We start from the raw sequence: 22,328 nt of genomic DNA, 5'->3' as shown, positions 1-22,328 counted from the left end.
GGGGCATCATGTACCTAGGTTTGGGGCTCACTCCAAAAGTTTCAAGTCTGAAGCCTTGCCGATTTGTCAGCTTGTTGGCCTATTCATCCGCTATCCAACAAGCTATAGTTTGTCAAAATCCATCCATGTTAAGGTACCTTTAGACCGCGACACATGAGAGCCATGTCGGCCGGCGCTGACAGCCCTTGCTATGGGACTTACTGCACAAAAACGAAACTGGGGGCATCATGTACCTAGGTTTGGGGCTCACTCCAAAAGTTTCAAGTCTGAAGCCTTGCCGATTTGTCAGCTTGTTGGCCTATTCATCCGCTATCCAACAAGCCATAGTTTGTCAAAATCCATCCATGTTAAGGTACCTTTAGACCGCGACACATGAGAGCCATGTCGGCCGGCGCTGACAGCCCTTGCTATGGGACTTACTGCACAAAAACGAAACTGGGGGCATCATGTACCTAGGTTTGGGGCTCACTCCAAAAGTTTCAAGTCTGAAGCCTTGCCGATTTGTCAGCTTGTTGGCCTATTCATCCGCTATCCAACAAGCTATAGTTTGTCAAAATCCATCCATGTTAAGGTACCTTTAGACCGCGACACATGAGAGCCATGTCGGCCGGCGCTGACAGCCCGTGCTATGGGACTTACTGCACAAAAACGAAACTGGGGGCATCATGTACCTAGGTTTGGGGCTCACTCCAAAAGTTTCAAGTCTGAAGCCTTGCCGATTTGTCAGCTTGTTGGCCTATTCATCCGCTATCCAACAAGGTATCGTTTGTCAAAATCCATCCATGTTAAGGTACCTTTAGACCGCGACACATGAGAGCCATGTCGGCCGGCGCTGACAGCCCGTGCTATGGGACTTACTGCACAAAAACGAAACTGGGGGCATCATGTACCTAGGTTTGGGGCTCACTCCAAAAGTTTCAAGTCTGAAGCCTTGCCGATTTGTCAGCTTGTTGGCCTATTCATCCGCTATCCAACAAGCTATAGTTTGTCAAAATCCATCCATGTTAAGGTACCTTTAGACCGCGACACATGAGAGCCATGTCGGCCGGCGCTGACAGCCCTTGCTATGGGACTTACTGCACAAAAACGAAACTGGGGGCATCATGTACCTAGGTTTGGGGCTCACTCCAAAAGTTTCAAGTCTGAAGCCTTGCCGATTTGTCAGCTTGTTGGCCTATTCATCCGCTATCCAACAAGCTATAGTTTGTCAAAATCCATCCATGTTAAGGTACCTTTAGACCGCGACACATGAGAGCCATGTCGGCCGGCGCTGACAGCCCTTGCTATGGGACTTACTGCACAAAAACGAAACTGGGGGCATCATGTACCTAGGTTTGGGGCTCACTCCAAAAGTTTCAAGTCTGAAGCCTTGCCGATTTGTCAGCTTGTTGGCCTATTCATCCGCTATCCAACAAGCTATAGTTTGTCAAAATCCATCCATGTTAAGGTACCTTTAGACCGCGACACATGAGAGCCATGTCGGCCGGCGCTGACAGCCCGTGCTATGGGACTTACTGCACAAAAACGAAACTGGGGGCATCATGTACCTAGGTTTGGGGCTCACTCCAAAAGTTTCAAGTCTGAAGCCTTGCCGATTTGTCAGCTTGTTGGCCTATTCATCCGCTATCCAACAAGGTATCGTTTGTCAAAATCCATCCATGTTAAGGTACCTTTAGACCGCGACACATGAGAGCCATGTCGGCCGGCGCTGACAGCCCGTGCTATGGGACTTACTGCACAAAAACGAAACTGGGGGCATCATGTACCTAGGTTTGGGGCTCACTCCAAAAGTTTCAAGTCTGAAGCCTTGCCGATTTGTCAGCTTGTTGGCCTATTCATCCGCTATCCAACAAGCTATAGTTTGTCAAAATCCATCCATGTTAAGGTACCTTTAGACCGCGACACATGAGAGCCATGTCGGCCGGCGCTGACAGCCCTTGCTATGGGACTTACTGCACAAAAACGAAACTGGGGGCATCATGTACCTAGGTTTGGGGCTCACTCCAAAAGTTTCAAGTCTGAAGCCTTGCCGATTTGTCAGCTTGTTGGCCTATTCATCCGCTATCCAACAAGCTATAGTTTGTCAAAATCCATCCATGTTAAGGTACCTTTAGACCGCGACACATGAGAGCCATGTCGGCCGGCGCTGACAGCCCTTGCTATGGGACTTACTGCACAAAAACGAAACTGGGGGCATCATGTACCTAGGTTTGGGGCTCACTCCAAAAGTTTCAAGTCTGAAGCCTTGCCGATTTGTCAGCTTGTTGGCCTATTCATCCGCTATCCAACAAGCTATAGTTTGTCAAAATCCATCCATGTTAAGGTACCTTTAGACCGCGACACATGAGAGCCATGTCGGCCGGCGCTGACAGCCCGTGCTATGGGACTTACTGCACAAAAACGAAACTGGGGGCATCATGTACACATGTTCGCTATACCGGTACTCCGGACTGGACATCACTTGAAAAGAGGAGGGAATCAAACCAACTTCTGTACAAGGTCATCAACAACACAGTACTGAAATATTCAACCACATGCAGTGCAACCAAAGTGATAGCTCCCGAGCCTGCATGTAGCCATTTTACAAGTGGCTTCCTTCCACTTTCACAGGCAAATAGGACCCATTTTTCATACGTGATTTTATCAAGCCTGCCCACAGATGGAAGCCTCAAACCCAGGGAGTTGATCCTTGGGTATATTTAAACAATTCCACCGTATTTAAAGCCAAACGGTCTCCGTTTTCAAAAGAAATTGTGGGGGCACTTTTTATGCTAATCAGCTGGCGTAGAAATTCTCGCTTGAATTAGTTCAGTGCACCCTGTAGTGCGCAATTAGGGCGCCCTCGGTTGGTCGTGGCGGTACAACCGCCCACAACAAAAGATATTTTTAGCATTTTATTGCAATTGGCACGTGATCGAATCACATGACATTGACGGGCTTGATGTGAAATCGACGACGCGGCGCGATCGGGCGACGAGTTGAAGAGCAGTTGCAAAAGCGTCTCCGTTTTCAGAAAAAAAGGTCAAGGATTTCACCGTCGACCGTCCTGCTGTGTTGAAAAAAGTAAGGATCACAGTTAACACCATTGTACCATGGGTTTTAGTTAGCCCAGGTTGGACGACGTCTTCATTGCATTGCGACTCCGTTGCGTGTACACAACACGGAGTCCAACCTGGGCTAGGTTTTAGTGTAAATCTATGAGGCGCCCTTTATGACTTTATTACGAAACCAATATATATAGAACGAAACCAATATATATAGAACGAAACCAATATATATAGAACGAAACCAATATATATGAAACGAAACCAATATATATAGAACGAAACCAATATATATAGAACGAAACAAATATATATAGAACGAAACCAACATATATATAGAACGAAACAAATAAATATAAAACGAAACCAATATATATAGAACGAGAAACAAAAATATATGGAACGAAACAAATATATATAGAATGAAAATCAAATATATATAGAACGTAACTCCAATAAATATAGAACGTAACTCAAATATATATAGAACGTAACTCCAATATTTTTAGAACGTAACTGCAATATATATAGAACGAACTTCAAATATATACATGTATATAGAACGAAACAAATATATATAGAACAAAAATCAAATATAGAACGTAACTCAAATATATATAGAACGTAACTCAAATATATATAGAACGTAACTCAAATATATATAGAACGAAACTCAAATATATATAGAACGAAACTCAAATATATATTCAACGAGAAAAATATATCGAACGAGAATTGTAATAATTATATAAAACGAAGCAAGTTGCAAATGGACTCAATTCAGGGTGACTGTAAGGTCAATGCCAAATTCTGCTAGATGTACTTCCAAAATCTGATTGATTAAACAAAAATCTGCCAAATCACCTATGATTTACACGAAATACATTGCAAACACCTGTATTCAAATGCAGGTGTTATAAAATGTCCTTAACCCCCCCCCCCCCCCCAAAAAAATTATAAAATTTCCTTTGTAAAAAAAGTTATTATTCTTTTTTAAATGGCTCGTGTCTAGCCTGGTTTCCGATGTCTACAGTACTTAACTGTGTTTTCGTACCTGAACGCTTAGACTGGCCAAAAAAAAGAAGCTTTTTTGGAGGAAATCAGCTCTGCTATATTTTCCCGTCCAAATTACCAATTTTGCAGAATTCTGCAAGATATCTGCTTTTAAAAAATTCATTTGCTAGTTTTTCTGTGAAACTTTTTCTTCAAAAACTGCTATATTTTCCCGTCAAAATCACCAATTTTGCAGAATTCTGCTAGAAATCTACTAGAATCAATTCAATCTGCTTGATTTTTTGTCAAACTTTTTTTTCCCCCAAAATCTGTCAAATTTAGCCGAAAGTCGGCTAAAACGGTCACCTTATTGAAACGTCAAATATATAAGACGAAGCACCCTCTAAATATATAGAATCAAACGTTAAAATATATAGATCGAAAAAGTAAAATATATAGATCGAAGCGCCCTCTACCGTCTACCTACGGAGAGTGAACATCTGAATTCCTGTGGTCTACATGTGGTGTACCCATAGTAATCCACGGTAATGCAAAAGCCCGACTACGCTCACGCACAAACCGCCCTGTAAGGTATGGAGTCTGGGAATTATAGTAGTTCAGTCGATTTCCGCCTAGTTCCGGATTTTTCCTAGTTCCGGATCGCTTCAATGTACCTTTTTATTTTTTTATATTTTTGATATAGTCTCCGATAATTATTTCTTTGGACGCCGTGCATTTCGAAAAGGAAAATGCAAGTTTCTTGATACACAAAGAGCTTTTTCGATAAAATCTTCAGAAGAGGAATTTTGGCCAGATTTCCGACTCGCACTTTATTGACATGTTTGGACGGTTCGTAGCAAATTACAGAAGCTGCGAATCGACGATAAATTTTCTCCTCGGTTCATCACTCGTACCGTGTGATTTCGAATATTTTGTTCAAACATTACAGTCGTATATAAGGCTCTTTCATCGAATGTTTGTTGACTGAATCAAAAAATGTTTTATAGTCTCTATAATTAATTTTTGAAAATTCGCCAATGAATGACCGTATGTTTTTGCCAAGTTCCGGATCGCGTGTGCACTTAGGACCAACTACACGCGCGTTAATAATCGATTACGTTGTGACGTTTTCGTGTGCTAAATCATGGAGGAAGAAAATAGATCTATTTTCTTCCTAGCCTCTATATGGTCAAATTGATTTCGGTCCGTGTGTGAGTTCATGCCGTTGTGCCGCAGACCGTTTCAAAATCATTTACGCAGCTTTCAAATGCACTAAGCAGCCTGAATGATGTTTGCTATCCGGAACTAGAAAAACGACTGTTCCTAGACTCCATACCTAACAGGGCGGTTTGTGCGTGAGCGTAGTCGGGCTTTTGGACTTCTATGGGTACAACACATGTAGACCACAGGAATCCAGATGTTCACTCTCCGTAGGTAGACGGTAGAGGGCGCTTCGATCTATATATTCTACTTTTTCGATCTATATATTTTAACGTTTGATTCTATATATTTAGAGGGTGCTTCGTCTTATATATTTAACGTTTCAAAAGGGTGACCGTTTTAGGCGAATTTCAGCTAAATTTGACAGATTTTTTTGGGGGAAAAAGTTTGACAAAAAATCAAGCAGATTGAATTGATTCTAGTAGATTTCTAGCAGAATTCTGCAAAATTGGTGATTTTGACGGGAAAATATAGCAGTTTTTGCAAGAAAAAAAGTTTCACAGAAAAACTAGCAAATGAATTTTTTAAAAGCAGATATCTAGCAGAATTCTGCAAAATTGGTAATTTGGACAGAAAAATATAGCAGAGCTGATTTCCTCCAAAAAAAGCTTTATTTTTTTGGCCAGTCTAAGCGTTGAGGTACGAGAACACAGTAAAGTACTGTAGACATCGGAAACCAGGCTAGACACGAGCCATTTTAAAAAGAATAATAACTTTTTTTTACAAAGGAAATTTTATAATTTTTTTTGGGGGGGGGGGTTAAGGACATTTTATTACATCTGCATATGAGTATAGGTGTTTATAATGTATTTCGTGTAAATCATAGGTGATTTGGCAGATTTTTGTTTAATCAATCAGATTTTGGAGGTACATCTAGCAGAATTTGGCATTGACCTTACAGTCACCCTGAATTGAGTCCATTTGCAACTTGCTTCGTTTTATATAATTATTACAATTCTCGTTCGATATATTTTTCTCGTTCTATATTTATTTGAGTTTCGTTATATATATTTGAGTTTCGTTCTATATATATTTGAGTTTCGTTCTATATATATTTGAGTTACGTTCTATTTATATTTGACTTACGTTCTATATATATTGCAGTTACGTTCCATATATATTTGATTTTCGTTCTATATATATTTGTTTCGTTCTATATATATATTTGATATTCGTTATATATATATTTGAGTTTCGTTCTATATATATTTGAGTTTCGTTCTATATATATTTGAGTTACGTTCTATATATATTTGTTTCGTTCTATATATATTTGTTTCGTTCTATATATATTTGTTTCGTAATAAAGTCATAAAGGGCGCCTCATATAAATCTGCAATCATGATGTATTGTAAGCGACTAGTGCAGGGCCCGTCGAAAATGTGCCTGTTCGGAAGGGGCAGAGAACTGCTCATACAAACAACGCACGCAGTTCAATGGTGTTGTCTTCACAGGTTGAACGCACACTCACAGTAGCAATGTTAGAGGTACCGCGATATTGACATTTCCTATTCTGGTGACACACAAAACTGAAGTTTTTTAAATGAATGTTACTGTGTCCCATCAAGCTATTTCAGCTTCAAATCACTCCTACATGTCGACAAATATGTCTTCTTTTACACAATGGCAATAGATCGGGAAAAACATACCTCAATTTGTCCAAAACCAGAAGTTTCAGAGCGTGATTTTCACGACGGCCGTCATGAGCGCGGCCATTCCATTTTGACACTAAGTTTGGCATTTTCTAGCCCGACTGCGTCTGGCCGTACAGTACTATCGCAAGCTCTGTAGTACGGCCAGACGCCCGATGCTTCCACAGAGACTGAATTTTGTTGGCCGCCGATGTAGCGATTTTGCTACATCTTTCGATCATGATTATCTTTTCATCCAGGGCACAAATTTCCAAAGTTAAGGTTCATAGTCGTAGAGCAACTCATACCTTTTCGAAAAAACGTTGTTTGGTCTCAATATTTTCATCCATCTGGCCACAAGACGAATTTCAGTCATCAGATTCCACAAATATCGTCCCCCATGCGATCCCCCATGCGATTTCAAAATGGCGGCCGCGCTGTAATGTATGCAATATGCAGGCGTGCATGCGCAAACTCATGAATATGCATAAAGAGTCTGTGACGTATGACCTCGTGTTTTTGGACGTGCGTACGGCGGGGCCGTACGTCCAAAAACACGAGGTCATACGTCACAGACTGTTATGCATATTCATGAGTATGGTTGGTTTTAATTAACAAATACATTAACTCGAATGACAACCAGAAGAGTTCCAGGAGTATTGTGTCTTTGGGAGGACATAACTTCTGAACGGAAGCACCTATGACAATGTTGTTTGCACCATTGAATTTCTCCCATCGAGAGCTTTAATTTGATGTATAGTTTGGCCATAATTCATGTAAAAATGCTACTCTCAGGTTAAACGCACATTTTTTACATGCACCGTGGACAGACACAAAGAGATTCCTCAAATTAGCATGATTAGTAGGAAAACATGAGGAAGAAAAGTGTGCTATTGTTTATTTACCCATTGTTGATGATGGAATAGTCCCCCCCCCCCCCCATGTGAAGCATCCATTGTTGATAACAGTCCCCCAGTGGATGTCAGCTATCTCTATTCACAGACACACACAGGCCATTTTTTATGAGACATCGACAATGGGGCCAGCTATGCGTCTCTGTTGTCTACCAAAGTTTACGCACGTACATGTAGTGTTAATTGTGACGTCATGCACCTTCAGTGGCGCCATATGCATGCATACACAGGCCAAATCTTTCTTGAGAGAAATCCTGCTTGGGGACCAATTTGCAGCTTTTGTGCCACTTTTCGAGAACCGCTCGTCCAAACATCTTCAAACTTGACACTGCACATTCTGGTGTCCCGAGCAATACACCTGCCGATATTCAACTTCATATGGTGGCAGGTGCCCGGTTCTGGAGATAATCGACGTACAGATGTACAGACAGACAGACACACAGAGATTCCTGGAATTATAGTAAGGATAGTGTAATAATAATATCGAATCGCGGATAAAAAATTACTAGCAGTAGCACGTTTGTATATGGTGTAAATCGACAATTTTCTTTTGTCCCTCTTCCCTTTTCCTTTGTTTGTACTCGAACTTTTTCGGAACAGCTCTCATTGGTTTTTGAACACGTTTTCCAACCGAGGAGTCCTCGAATCATCGATGATGTTGCATGCGTGTGTCATCGATTTACATCATAAAGTAACATGGCACTTTATGAAATAAGTTTCATTGATTCATTAATATATTTTCATTGAAATACAAATCCCTTTTTGAAATTTAAATAATGAAATGTTGTTTCAGGTAATTCAAGTTGATAAAGGATGTTCTACATAATATCTTCGTTTGATTTCTCCTTTTACAAATATTAGAGTGACAAGGAAAGATGTTGAAGATCTTTCTATTTGCACTGGTGGCCTTGGTTTGCTACACTGCCGGGGCACCAAGTACCATGGAGGATGAGGCCAAACACTGGGCATTGCTGGTAGCCGGCTCCAGTGGCTGGTACAACTACCGACATCAGGTAACTATATGAATCCATTGCTTTTAGCAGCCATCTTTGGAGGTGTGTTTTATTTTGAAAGAATGTTGCAACCTGAACCTGACGCCACTTTTTTATTTATATATAGGCCTACTGGTATCTACCCCCAACTATGGTCCTCCCTGTAGCAGTCAGAGCCCCCACCAATGCAGAGCCAATCACCAATGGCTTTGTTGACTAAGTACTACGAAACAACAACTACATTGTACAAAAAAATGGAGATCAAAATGCAGCCATTTGCCAGAAAATTGGCCAGCACCAGCTCATTTCAGTAAACGTTAGATAAAGTTTGTCGGAGATATCTACTGCCATCAAACTACTAACGTACATTTTGTAAAATGGCAATGGCCAAATTTCCACTGCCTGATTCATTAGGCAGTGAGATGTCAATTGTTTGTTTGTTTGTTGGGGTGTTTGTTTGTTTGTTACACTTCTTTCTTTTCAAAAGTGGTAAATGTTTGTTGCCGTTTTTTCAATATTCAGTTTTGTACTTCTATTTCTCAAAGATCACACTTATATTTCCCAGTGGCGACTCAACACTCTTCAATTTGGGGGGAAAGTGAAGGAGGGGGGGGGGGGGGAAGGCTGGACATCATTTAAGCTTGTGGGTGCTATTGCATTTATGGACATGTCGCTGCATTTTAGGGCCATTTATCCGGGTGTTTCCAGTCTTAAAAAGACATACATGTACAGTGTACAGTATTGACTTTGAGTCCCTTTTCTTTTTTCCTTTTTGTTTTACCTACATTTTTTTTGTTTTTTTTGTGGGGGGGAGGGGATTGTGGGGGAGGGAGCAATTGCAACATAACACTTAATATTACTCTCTACGCCTTTTACCGTAGTTTTAACATGTAGTTGAATTTGATACTTAGTAGAAAAGGAATTGAGTATGAAAACATCCATCTGTTAGTAAATAATGAGCTCCGTATTCTGGCACACTGTATTAATTACCACCCTTCGGCTCAGAATCAACTTCAAAGTTTATCAAAGTTCCCCACACGTTGCCGTTGTAGTGTGAATATCCGACTCCATGAAATGTGGACTCATTGGTAGTACTGCGCACGTGTGAGTACGATACTGTGCTATTTTTAGGATCGTTTCGGGAGAGTGACCTGTGATGTGCGAGCGATCAACCAATAATAGGGAAATAGGGGTCCGATTTTCATAGGAGTCAGATTTTCATGTGACGCCGTCATTACTGATTACAGGCCCAAAAAATCAGCTCAGTCTGTAAAGTGCTTTTGTCTAAATGCTAATTCTTTATGGGTTTCTTTCCGACAGGCTGACATATGCCATGCCTACCAGGTACTGCATGCTCACGGCATTCCAGATGACAACATTGTTGTCATGATGTACGATGACATTGCCAACAATGAGCAGTAAGTTATAAATCAGTGCGATGCACGTTGAATCTGATACCAATATACTCTGCCTTGATGTTGGGGGTGTTTGATGCTACATTGTACCTATTGATGGACCTACTGTGGATATGAAAGCTCCTTAAAGTAGTCAAGAAGTTGTTTTGACGAACATCTTTAGGAAACAGTGTTTGCTTTATGTGAGATTGTCAAGTTGATGGCCAGGTTGCTAAGAGAACGAAATTCCATGTTTAGTTTAATGGACTCGCCTACAGGTAACTATTAAACATTAGTTTACAGATGTTGAAAACCAACAGGAACGATGTGGAAAAAGAGGGCAGGGTTCTGATTTTTCGGGGGGGGGTGGATTTTTTGGATGAACTACAAAAGGGAGGACACAAAGCAACGCAAAAAAAAAAGAGATAGCAATTTTATGTTGGAATTTAACAACTCTGACAACTTTTTCTGTTATCACCAAACTACATTGTATATATTGAGATTTTATTTGATTTGCTACTTGACAAAATGCTTGATGTTATTCACAGACTTTTTCTTGAAAACACCCGTAATGTACATGTAGAAGCATTGCAGTGGGCTTTTCTGAGTGAGGTTTTGTTTTTACTTGAGAAGATACAATATGGCAAGGAGTTTCATCATTTTTATTTGGATGCTGTGGTTCAGAAACAAGATATGTATTCTCGGGATTTTCTGCTTTTCTTTGTTGGTAGAAATCCAGACAAGGGTGTGATCATCAACCATCCCAATGGACCTAATTTGTACCCTGGTGTGCCCAAAGACTACAATGGTGATGTGAGTAATTAAATCATTCGATAAATTTGGGGACAACTTTTTTTCCTGTCCTTGTTATACCTGAAATTTATAATTGTGTAAAGCAAACTATACCTATCCAACAAGTAAAAAATTGTTTGAAGTCCTTTAAAGCCCGAGTCCATCATTTGCAGCTATCCAAAATGTAACCGGCATAATTATTGTTGAAAACATACTGGTTGAAAGATAGTAAGGGGACTAAACTCCCTGTGAAATTATCCTTTCTGGCAAGCTCTCATTTTGAAGAAATCAACGAAAGAAGGCATTTCCAACGGTGCTTCTTAAGAAGCACCGTAGGAAAATTTAAATTAGTTGTTCGTTTTGTTATTCAGCGCAGCGCGCACAAGCATTGGAACGACGCACAGGCGCGCGCAAATGCTATAATTCGTTGGATCAGTGCGCAACATTGCATAAAGCTGCAATTCAAAACAATTCAAAACATGATTTAGCAACTTTTGATTTTGAATTGAGATCCGAGAATGCTGTTTTTCTCGGAATATGAAGCTGAAGCTGAGCTGAAACTTCATCAAGTAAGTTGTTCAGTATCCTTCATTAGATTTGTTGCTTCAAACGAACAAAATGCACTAATTACAAATGATGGACTATAGCTTTAAACAGACATGCAACTTTTCCTGGGATCAGCTGATTTCCTCTTTTTCCACTTCCAATGTACGTGTGCCATTGAAAATAGAAACACACTGTACAAAGTCTTGGAAAGATTTGAATTTCCTCTTTTTTTGTGACTTCCCAGTTGCATGGCTGTTTAAATGATGCTTGAATGGAAAGTCTCTAAGATCAGAGGTGACAGAGACAGGAAAATGTCACCCTAAATTTATAGAATGACCTGTATGCATATTAATAACTTGTATGATTAGGTTTCAAATTATGACAAAAAGTCACTGTATGACACCATATATAGGGAGCACAGAAACCAACATTGCGTTGCGTTCTATACTAATGGGGGAAGGGACACGTATTTCTGAAATCAATTTTCTCGATAATACCATGGAAATGACCATGTCAAGTATTCAACAAATGCCATAAAGTCTTATTTTGTCTCCTGTAAATGACACCACAGTGCTGTGGATAAGCCAAATGTCAGTATTTGAGATGTTTGATGCAGTACACGTACTTGTAACTGTCATATAAACTTGTCATGTGCGTGACATGTTGCGACACCTCTGGAAAGGTTTCAGTTTTTTTGTCAGCATTTATATATGAAAAATATATGAAATCAACTAACTTTGTTCTTGTTTGACTTTTGTGGGTTGGCTATAGGATGTGACTCCCAAGAACTTTCTGTCAATTCTCCAAGGAGACAAAGCGGCAATGCAAGGCATTGGCAGTGGCAAGGTCATCGCTAGGTACGTAGAATAACCACCTAGGTGGTTTCTCAGATCAGAGTCAAATTGAATGGGTCTACTTACTTTAAGCAAATCATCATCATTGTCCGGGAACTTGTGACTGCTCATGAGAAGTTCCGAGCCCTTACGTACCCAGGCGGGTCCGCCAAGTGCATTCTCCCACCCCAGAAGAAAAAGAAGAAAAGGTCGAAATATTTTGGAGCATCCTTATCGTACAGTATAATACAATACAATAAAGTCATTTATAAAGTGCTCGTACTCCAAGATGGTTTTACGCCACTGAACCAATAGCAAGAAAATTATGCAAATGCTATTCATTAATAAAATGAATCATTAATCACAAAAATAAATTAGCGGAACATTAACAGAAAATAATGAAAACATGCATCTCTAATCAAATGAATGTGTTTCGTAACTTGGTCAGCCTTGCCTTCTCACAAGTGTAACCACCAATTTTTTTTTTTTCTGGTGGAAGATGACATTGCGTATATATGGTATCAAAAGACTAGCAAAATAGTCACAACAATTCACGTGAATTCGTGTAGTAAATTCCACGTAAATTTGACAGAATGTAGTGCAGGGATTTGACATTTTATTGCAGGAAAACAAAGTTGCTGTAAAAACAAATTTGCAAGGTGAAATATATTTTTTGACTGTAAACTTAATAGAGAGCCATAAAAGACAGTAAATGGCTGATGTATTCGACATGTTCAATAACAACATTACCAAAACATAATGAGCACATTGTATTGAGTGTTGTTGTCGAGTTCCACTTGAATATTTATATTGTTCAAAAGGTTCTTGGGGACCTTTAACCAAACAGGGGAATAGGGGATCTGAAATGACAACTGAGCCAGACAAGCAATTTACAATTGAAGTAATTGAAGTCGCAATATGATCCCACAAAAATCTGAAAACTCTCTTTTGAGGATGAAGTGTCTGAAATTTATAAATTTGCCAATTTATCGGGACATGTAAAATTTCAATCATTTGGCCCCACAGATGGAGATTTCAGCTACGAAGGTCACCTTTCATTGTATGCACCTGCAAAAATTCTTTACCAACTTCATTTGACCTTTAATATATAAACATGATGAAAGGCTTTAAAAGGCCACCAAGCGGTTATATCACAATGGTTGTGCTTGCACTGCTAATACTATAGCAGTCGTGATCAGTGAACTGTTAATTCAGACTGAATGAGGAAATTGTAGTTGTGGCCCATTGTACACATCATGACTTAACCCATGAAGGTTATAGCCATTTGATCATTGACAGTAATGTCTGCATTGCATACTGCATTTGTTACCGTGAAAACTGACACAATGGGGATTAACTACTCAAACTAAAATAAATTCAGGATCTTTGAAAGGAAAAGTCGCAAGGACATTGAATTAATAGAGACAAGGGACCCAATTCTAGATTTCAAACCAAAAAGGACCAAAAAGAATTATTTACAAAAAAACCTTGAAACCGAAAACCAGAACTAAAACCCTAAAACCAATGATAAAACCTGATAAGACTTGATTCCAACTGTATCGTCCCATATTTAGATTCACTTGGGGAATCGGAAATAAGAGTACAGCTCTGTCATAAAAAGTAGTACATTTTTTGTTAGAAAACAGATTCTTCGTGTTTGCCTGCAGACCCAAACATTTAGGCACCCAGGCACATTGCATCACAGCAATTTCCACAACAAATCCACCTTTTAGGTTGCCCTGTTCAATTTACAGTTTAAATCGTAATAAGAGCAAAGTTTTGCATATATAGAGTTTGAAAGGAAAAACATTGTTTGCGTTACTCTGTTTACAGTGGACCAAATGACAATGTATTTGTTTACTTCTCTGACCACGGAGCCACGGACCTGGTTGCCTTCCCTACATCCACGGTAAGAAAACACAGTCGAGGAAAAAATAATCCATCAAATTTTGTTTTTCACAAGACCTTTATAATCTTTAGATAAGATTCAGCTCCATTGATTGTTACCTACTGGAAAATGTGCTTATTTGCTAATGTAATAGTTTTATGCGAAAACATGCTTCCAAACATGATAATTAATGTGAAACACTTTTTGTTAGCATCAGTCATATAAATTTCTAAGTAGCTGACAAGCATTGTGAAGACACGGCGGCTGAAGAAAACGACTTCATTTTTTTAGAAAACAATTGGACAACCTCAAAGACGGACCGCTGAAAGTTTGCTTTCGATTGGTTGTCTCGATGTTTGAAATAAACTCACTATTCTGTACTCGGATAAACTTCAGCCATTTATTCAATTAAAACAATAATTGAAAAGGGAAGGAATTCATTAAAAAATATAAATGTATTCTTGTTGAATTTGAGGCAATGCTATAAAAGGATGGGATGCTTTAGTATCTGCTGTGTTTCACTGTCTTACCTTGAGACTAATTTTGCACAGGCATTTTTCGTCATTCCTGGATAAGTAACGCCCTGAAACGCTATGTGTGTGTTTAATTTCTTCATTTTTTCCAGCTTTCTGAGAAGGAACTTAAAGATGCTCTGACTAAAATGGCAGCCGAGAAAAAGTTCAAGAAGGTATGTATTTGTGGCTCTGAACTTAAACAAGTTTAGGTTTTATGATTTTTCTTTTAAAGGATAGGTCATGGTAGTTCACAGGTCTTAGTATTTAAGTTGTGTGCACTTATCCTTTTCACATGTCTGCCTGCTTCCACCATTATATCTTGACATTCCCTATGTTTGTACAGATCTATAGTTTTAGTCCATTTTGAAAAATGTTTTTATAATTCGATCATTAATGATGTGGTGATATGTTTTCATGGCATGCCTGAATTGTGTGAAATTGGTGTTGGAGACATGTTTCAAGACCTCATTCAGGCTTGCCATGGAAGGTATTTAAGTTAAAGGGGACGAAGCTGTGTTCACAGGAACGGAGTGCCTATCTCTCTTTCAAAGCGATTGGGCCAGACTCTTACATGTATAATGCTTCTGTGGGGGATCGCCACATCGCCTCCACAGCGAGTCTGTTACCTTCCCAGCATTGAATAATGCTGGCACCCATTTAACACCTGGGTTGAGAGGAGTAATTGAGGTAAAGCACTTTACTCAAGGGCACAACACGCATGGCAACGGCGGGGCTCGAACCTATAATCTCACGATGAAATCTTTGCTCCACTGCTAGACCACTTGTGCCCACCTCCCCCCCCCCCCAAAAAAAAATGTTATCGTAAACATGTACAGATGTAGATTCCAACGTTTTCCACCCCAAGCTTTTTAATGTATGTCCAGGGTTATTGTATTTTTCTTAAAATGCAGGAGAACCAATTCCTTTGATTACTTTCAGAGCATGTACTTTTCATTTTTCTGTATGTAGTTGGTGTTCTACCTGGAGGCCTGTGAGTCTGGGTCCATGTTTGATAGCTACAAGATTGACAATGTCTTCACAACCACAGCTTCGGGTCCAGATGAATCGTCCTATGCTTGCTACTATGATGAAAAACTAGAAACGTATCTGGGAGACGTGTACAGCGTGAAGTGGATGGAGAACTCTGATGTGGTATGGCAAAAGGCAGTCAAGTCTATCACAAGTCCTTCATAATTCCATCACATGTCCGTCCTTCAGTCTCAAGTCAAGTCACTTGCTATTCAAATGAACAGTAACACAAGCTTTCATCTTTGTCATTGTTCAGCCTGTTCCTGTGACTGAACTTGTGACTGAACTCGTGAAGGGACTTGTGAAAGGACTTGTGATGGACTTGACTATGTCGCTGCAATCAAAAGTGTTTTAAATTTGTTTTGCAAAATCAAATAAGTTCTTTATATTCTGTATATTGAATTTCAGTTTGGAAAGAATAATTCCTGTTAATGTCAGAAATGGACCAAATACAAAAGAATAAATATTATTCTGTGTGCTTCCCATCATTTGGTGCTGATTTCATTGCTTTGCTAAATATGGAATTCTGTGCATGCTTAGTTATGATACCCATTCTTACACAGAAACTCTATGCTCATCAAATAAGTACAGAATTTGTACAAGTGAAAATTTCTCGCTTACCTTTGAAATACGCTGATCATGAATTGAATGCATTTTTGGGTAGATATAGTGGAACTCTGCTTACAATAAGCAGAGCCATGTAATGTACGGGGATAGATCACATAGATTGCTCAATATTTCAGAAGTACTAGCCAGTGAGCGTTATTTTTGTGCTTTCATTTTGCAGGCTGACTTCAATGTTGAAACTCTGTTGAAACAATTTGGTATTGTGAAGGCGGAGACCAACACAAGCAAAGTCCACAAATATGGCGACATGTCCTTTGATAAAGACACACTGGGACAGTACCAGGGAGAGGGTGCAGAGGTGAAATCGGCTGAAAAAGCTGCACAGTTGACAGAAGCACCTGTGAGTATGCATCTAATACGTTCATTTTAATAAGTTTTAAGCTTTAAATAATGATCATTTTTGAAAATTCAAAGGTACATAATGTATGCGCCATTTGGAAACGCTCAAAACGACACTGCCAAATATATTGAATTAATCTACTTGATTGTAGCTGAAATTAATTATAGTATCAATCATCCTGTGAAATTGTTGCGCATGGTATGCTGTCATTTTAAAGAAAAGAGAAATTACCATCATTTTCCAACGAACCCCCCCCCCCCCCCCGAATTTTCTTCAATACTGCCCTCAAATGACCAAATTTAGTTTAGTTTGCAATCGGTTCCGTATCTGTGAATGAGAACTATTTCCTCCAGAGACAACAAGGAATCATACCACAAGAGAAGATAAGTCAGAACATTTTGAAAAACAAAAGAAACGCATCTTGAAAGGCATGGCTTTTAATGGTAACTTTGCTTTGCGTTTAAAAATACGAAGAAGCCTTTTTTCTGCTTCAGATGTATTGTACTGTTCTTTGAATTGGCAAAAATAGTACGTCCCCCAAAAAATAAAAATGATGTACATTACATTTAAGAAAAAAGTTTTTGACCTTTTACCTTTTTTAAAATCAGTTAAGCAAACTCAAAACCAAATGGTAGTCATTTTTAATCTAAAATAGTTTGATAAACAGTTCTGTCTACGGTACATGCACTGAAATGGTCAGCAGGAATTATTTACAGTGTGGGCATTGAAGTGAAAGCAAAACAGTGGACTAGAAGGCAAACAGTAACATGCATACATTACATGATTTATGGCATCACATTAAGCAGGTAGACATTACTCTACCAAAGACCAAATGCAAATTCTGCCTGAAAAACAAACCATGACACATGTGTTTTAAACTTGAGATTGCTTACTGCAATTAGCTTTATTAGCGATGAATTCTTGTCTTGCATGCATGTTCAATATTTACAACATTCTTTTTTGAACCAATTTTGATTTGAAAATTCATCACAGCTAGTCATTCCCTCATTGTTTTTTTTCACCATAATATATGGGTTTTTTTTGGTTGCATGGCAGCTTGATGCTGTGCCTAGCCCAGAAGTTCCCATGGCGATCTTGCATCACCGTTTAATGGCCGCCCGGGATCCACGCAAACGCAGCGAGATACTGCAGGAGATCACTACCCTTGGAAAGGTAAGAGTTAGAAATTGGCAGCTCCCTCTCCTTATGAAATAAGACTCAGTAGCTTAGTAAGTCTTTGGAAATTATTTATAATTTTATAAAGTTGAACAAAGAAATTGATTGGAGTGGGGTTTGAACCTGCGACCTCCGGATTGCCGTTCCAGTACTCTATGAACTGAGCTTATCCAGCCCTATGTTGGCAGTTCCCCATTCTGTGTGTCTTTGTTGAAGGGGGGGGCTAGTCAGAAGCCATAAACCCGTATATGCCATGTAGCCAGGGATCACGCCCAAAGTCACACAATGCTAGCAACATTAGTAATGCCGCAAACCTGGAAATCGCAAACGATGATACCTCAGAATGGATCAAATAAACCATAAAAGGAAACTGACAAGGAAACCTAGCATTTCCTGTTCAATTCTGTGAAAATTCTCTTTGACTTGCAGGTTATAGTTACTTTGAACTTAAAATATGGATTGAAATAATATTACATTACAATGAATGGGGCTTTGTTTATTATTTAATAACTGTGGGTGTGCACTTATATGCAGTGAATATAAAATGAGGTTTGTGGCTGGCACCACACTACTTTGCATCAACAGAATTTCCCAGTTGGAAGTTTTTCACATTCTGGTAAATCTTAGTTACCCTAAATTAACAGATAAAACCATTTAAAAGTTATCCAATCTAGTCAAAAAATAATTGGATAAACAATTTCACAGAGGGTGATTATTTTTTGTGTATTTGTTGTCTCAGGGTAGTTATAAGATTTTTTTACGATGCAAGGAAAGGCCTAGATATTTTAATAATGGTCTTAGTCATGACCTAAATGTAGCTTTGGTTCTTAATGCTTGCCCTGCACAGAACCAGCAAGCCATGGTGTCGGTGTTGCAAGCAACTGTCCAGACTGTCCTAAATGACAACGGAGACCGGGCGGACAAAGTAATGACCCGGCATGGCGTCCAGGTGACCAACTGGGACTGCTACAAAACTGCCGTCGAGCATTTCTCTGAGAAATGCTTCCCCTTCCAAAAGGTCAGTTCCTAAGAACAGCAGGCACCCATAGGTGATCTGAGAATTGTTAGGGAGGGGTGATTAATGGGGAGTGTGACCTGGTGTTAGGGTTTGTGACTCATCACATGTCAGGGGTTCGAATCCAGCAGCTGGTCATATGTTGGGTGCTTTGGCAAGCCACTTCACCCCCACTTGCCCCTCTCCAAAGAGTATAAAGGGGTACCGGCATTAGCTGAGGAGTAACCTGCGATGGACTGGCATCCCATCCATGCCAGGGGGACTATAAATATGTTCAGTCTTTTCACGCCAAGTATCAAAACGGGAGATAAAATGCTGGCCTGATGGGCTGGATTGGCTTTTAACAGAATTTGCTACATTTTTTTCTTAAATGTGAATAAGTCTTGTAGTGGTAGTGGAAAGCTTTTCCCAAGACCTCTTACAAGTACTTATATAATGAAAGTCCAACGTGAATCAGTAAAAGCTCTTGGTGCTTTGACCATACAAACAAATTGGATTGTTTTTAAGTTAAAGTAGGATTAATCACTAAACTGGGTCAGTTGATCTCTAAAAGGTCTAAAAAAAAATGAATTAGCATGATTTTGACTCTGAAAACACAATTTTACTCAAAGATGGATATCGACTCAAATACCCGGTAGGCACATATCAGCATTCTTTCATCAAAACATGCAACTCTATAGGATAGAAAGTTGGCTTTCTGTCTCTGAAGGTATAGTTGCACGAACATTCATATTCTACAGTTTAACTTTTTTTTGCAATTATTATCGTTTGTGATAAGCATGTTTTTGAGCCCAAAATGGGTTCTTGCTCTCGAAAGTGTACCTTTAATGCAAGTATGATTTTTTTTGGTCCACATTTTCATCCCTGCAGCATGACTATGCTCTGTCGCTGATGTACATCTTGGCTAACCTTTGTGAGGAACGTGTGCCTACAGAGTTGTAAGTGTAAATTTCCCATGTCTTGGATGCCCCTTTTTCATGAGAATTCTTTGCGTTAACGATTTCATTTTGCTGGCCATGCATTGTTGGAATACTTCGTTACCCTTGTGAATATTACATGTACATTGCAAAATCTTTGTCTAATTTGGTGCAGTTATGTAACTGTGTGATCATCCATCACAGAAAATTGTGAAGTCAGATTTTTCCCCCAACACTTTAACAGTACATGTATTTAAACAAACATCCTTTCGACATTTTAAATAAAAAGACTAATAGTGCATACATAAACATATAATACCAGAGTCTTATATAGAAAATGTATCTACCAACAATTTAGGTACTCAAGGCGCTGGTAATTATGTCTGTTTATAAAGACAGGTAAATGAAGTTTATGAGAAATATGAGACACATTATGTAGCACCTTTATAAAGAGCACATGCTTACGTTCACACATGCTTAATGTTGCATATTTTTGTTTGTAAAAGTCAAGAGTTTTTTTCACAAGACTGAAACAAATTTTCTAGGCATCCTGCAAAATCGCAATTTGCAAACATTTTTACAGTTACATTGCAGGTACCTCAGAGGGTGTTTTTGACTCACACCTTTTTGACTCACACCTTTACCATTGTCCTCTAACTCTGCCTTAATGCATTGATGTTCAACACATCATCATTAAGTCTAGGTTTAGAAAACCCATTCAGTTATGGTTTTCAACATACACAAACTATCTGCTGATAATTTGATAATTGAAATGAGTTTTGTGTTACTTATGTATCTCCTTCTGTAGGATCACCACTGCCCTCGATGCACAGTGCCAGTAAATCTTGTACGGCGTATCGTTATCCTGCCTCAGCTACGAGAGCGCTGTTGGTGGTTGCGCATTTGGAACCCAGCGAATAATGGAATGTAGTCAACGGGATGAGCATAGTACTCAAATCGGTAGCTGTGATTAAGTACTGAAATATATAATCAGGATTTTTGATTGCTGTGTTTTGTACTGTGTAATGAACTTTATAAATAGAAGATTTTTTAGGTCAATGTTGAATTTTTTTTTTTAGAATATGCTTGTTTCTCTCATAAATGTTTGTTTTTAATGATGCAAATAAGTGGTTGTGAATGATTTTTAAAACTTAAGATTTATTTTGTACTTTGTAGTTGTTTGTTTTGCTAATTATATTATTACGGTGAAAGGGGTGGTTTGTTTTGCTTATGATATTATTGTGGTGAAAGGGCATGTTATTTTTGTATACAATAACTTCTTTTTTTATTTTTGTAGTCTGTTAGTTTTTACATTCCACTATTAACATGTATGTCATCCTAAGCACATGCACATTTTCAAAGACAGAACACTGCCGATATATTGCTGCAATTTTTTAAAGTTTTAAATACCTCTGCAGATTTTACTGTAAAAAAAAATATATAAAACTCACTGGCTTTTTGTATAAAGGGTTTATTAGAGGTCATTGTTTAAATATGCTTCAAATATTTCTTTGCCTACAGAATTTGATGGATTTTAATGTAACTTCAATGGAGTCGAAGCTCAAGGTCATCTACGTTTTTTTTACTATTTTTGAAGAACACAAACATAGGGATTGACCGCGAAAAAACCCGACACGTGCGATCCGTGGATCACCTTGTTTTCCCCCTGATATTTTGTCTTTTAGGTAGTTGATGGCAGCTTGTGGTACGATTTTTAACATTTATTAACGGTATCTGTAGTACTCGGAATGCAGAGGCATATCAGTTGTATGTATAACCCAGTATGACAGATTTGCAAAAGTTGCGGAAGAAAAACCCCTTACTTTTTGGTATTTTGTTAAAGGATCAATGCTATGGAGTGCTGTGGTTAAGGGCACTGATTCATGTTCTGCGGGTAAAGCTGCAGGTCGTGGGTTCGAGTCCTGGCGGGGTCATGGTGCATGTGCCCTTGAGCAAGGCACTTTGTCACTCATTGCTTCTCTCCACCCAGGAGTAAATGGGTACCTATGAGGGCAGTGATGGTTATTGTGATTGAATTAGCTTCCTTGCGCCTAACAGGCAGCATCGAGCTGTATACTCCCCAGGGAGCTGAGATGGTATATGGAATGTTTAATTGGCCCCATGATTAGGGGTAATAATGTAAAGCGCTTTGATCTTAGTTAAAAGCGCTATATAAGAACCTGTTATTATTATTATTATTATTATATGCTTTTCAGAGGCGGAATCAGACATTGGTGCATTCGGTTGGAACATTGTACTTTTTGGAAGGCAGCTCATGACTATTCATAGGATAGAATTTCCCCCCCCCCCTATCATATTCCAATCATATATATTTTTAAATGGTTATGGTACCCACTGCTATATCAGATTTGAACCAGCCAGCTGACCCTGATAAGCTCAGTGGCCGAGTGGTAAGACGTCTGCACTAGTAAGCATGGGAATTTTCCTCACACGCCCTTCA

General features: G+C 39.1%; 1 protein-coding gene across 1 annotated transcript; it reads left to right on the top strand.

Annotated features, from left to right (window-relative positions):
• Positions 1 to 2,886: 2,886 nt before the first annotated feature.
• On the top strand, positions 2,887 to 21,703 carry LOC119721188 (legumain-like). Its single transcript, XM_038191095.1, has 13 exons — positions 2,887 to 3,063; positions 8,665 to 8,816; positions 10,116 to 10,213; positions 10,921 to 11,002; positions 12,299 to 12,384; positions 14,194 to 14,269; positions 14,874 to 14,936; positions 15,733 to 15,915; positions 16,580 to 16,759; positions 17,816 to 17,932; positions 18,783 to 18,953; positions 19,821 to 19,888; positions 20,676 to 21,703. The coding sequence occupies exons 2-13, from the start codon at positions 8,679 to 8,681 to the stop codon at positions 20,707 to 20,709; spliced, it is 1,296 nt and encodes a 431-aa protein (XP_038047023.1). The 5' UTR covers positions 2,887 to 3,063; positions 8,665 to 8,678; the 3' UTR covers positions 20,710 to 21,703.
• Positions 21,704 to 22,328: the final 625 nt, after the last annotated feature.

The sequence above is a fragment of the Patiria miniata genome, unplaced genomic scaffold, assembly GCF_015706575.1.
Source record: "Patiria miniata isolate m_02_andy unplaced genomic scaffold, ASM1570657v1 HiC_scaffold_13, whole genome shotgun sequence".
Classification (NCBI taxonomy): Eukaryota; Metazoa; Echinodermata; class Asteroidea; order Valvatida; family Asterinidae; genus Patiria; species Patiria miniata.
Note: the sequence above shows the minus strand (reverse complement) of the source record. Positions and strands in the feature narration are given on the sequence as shown.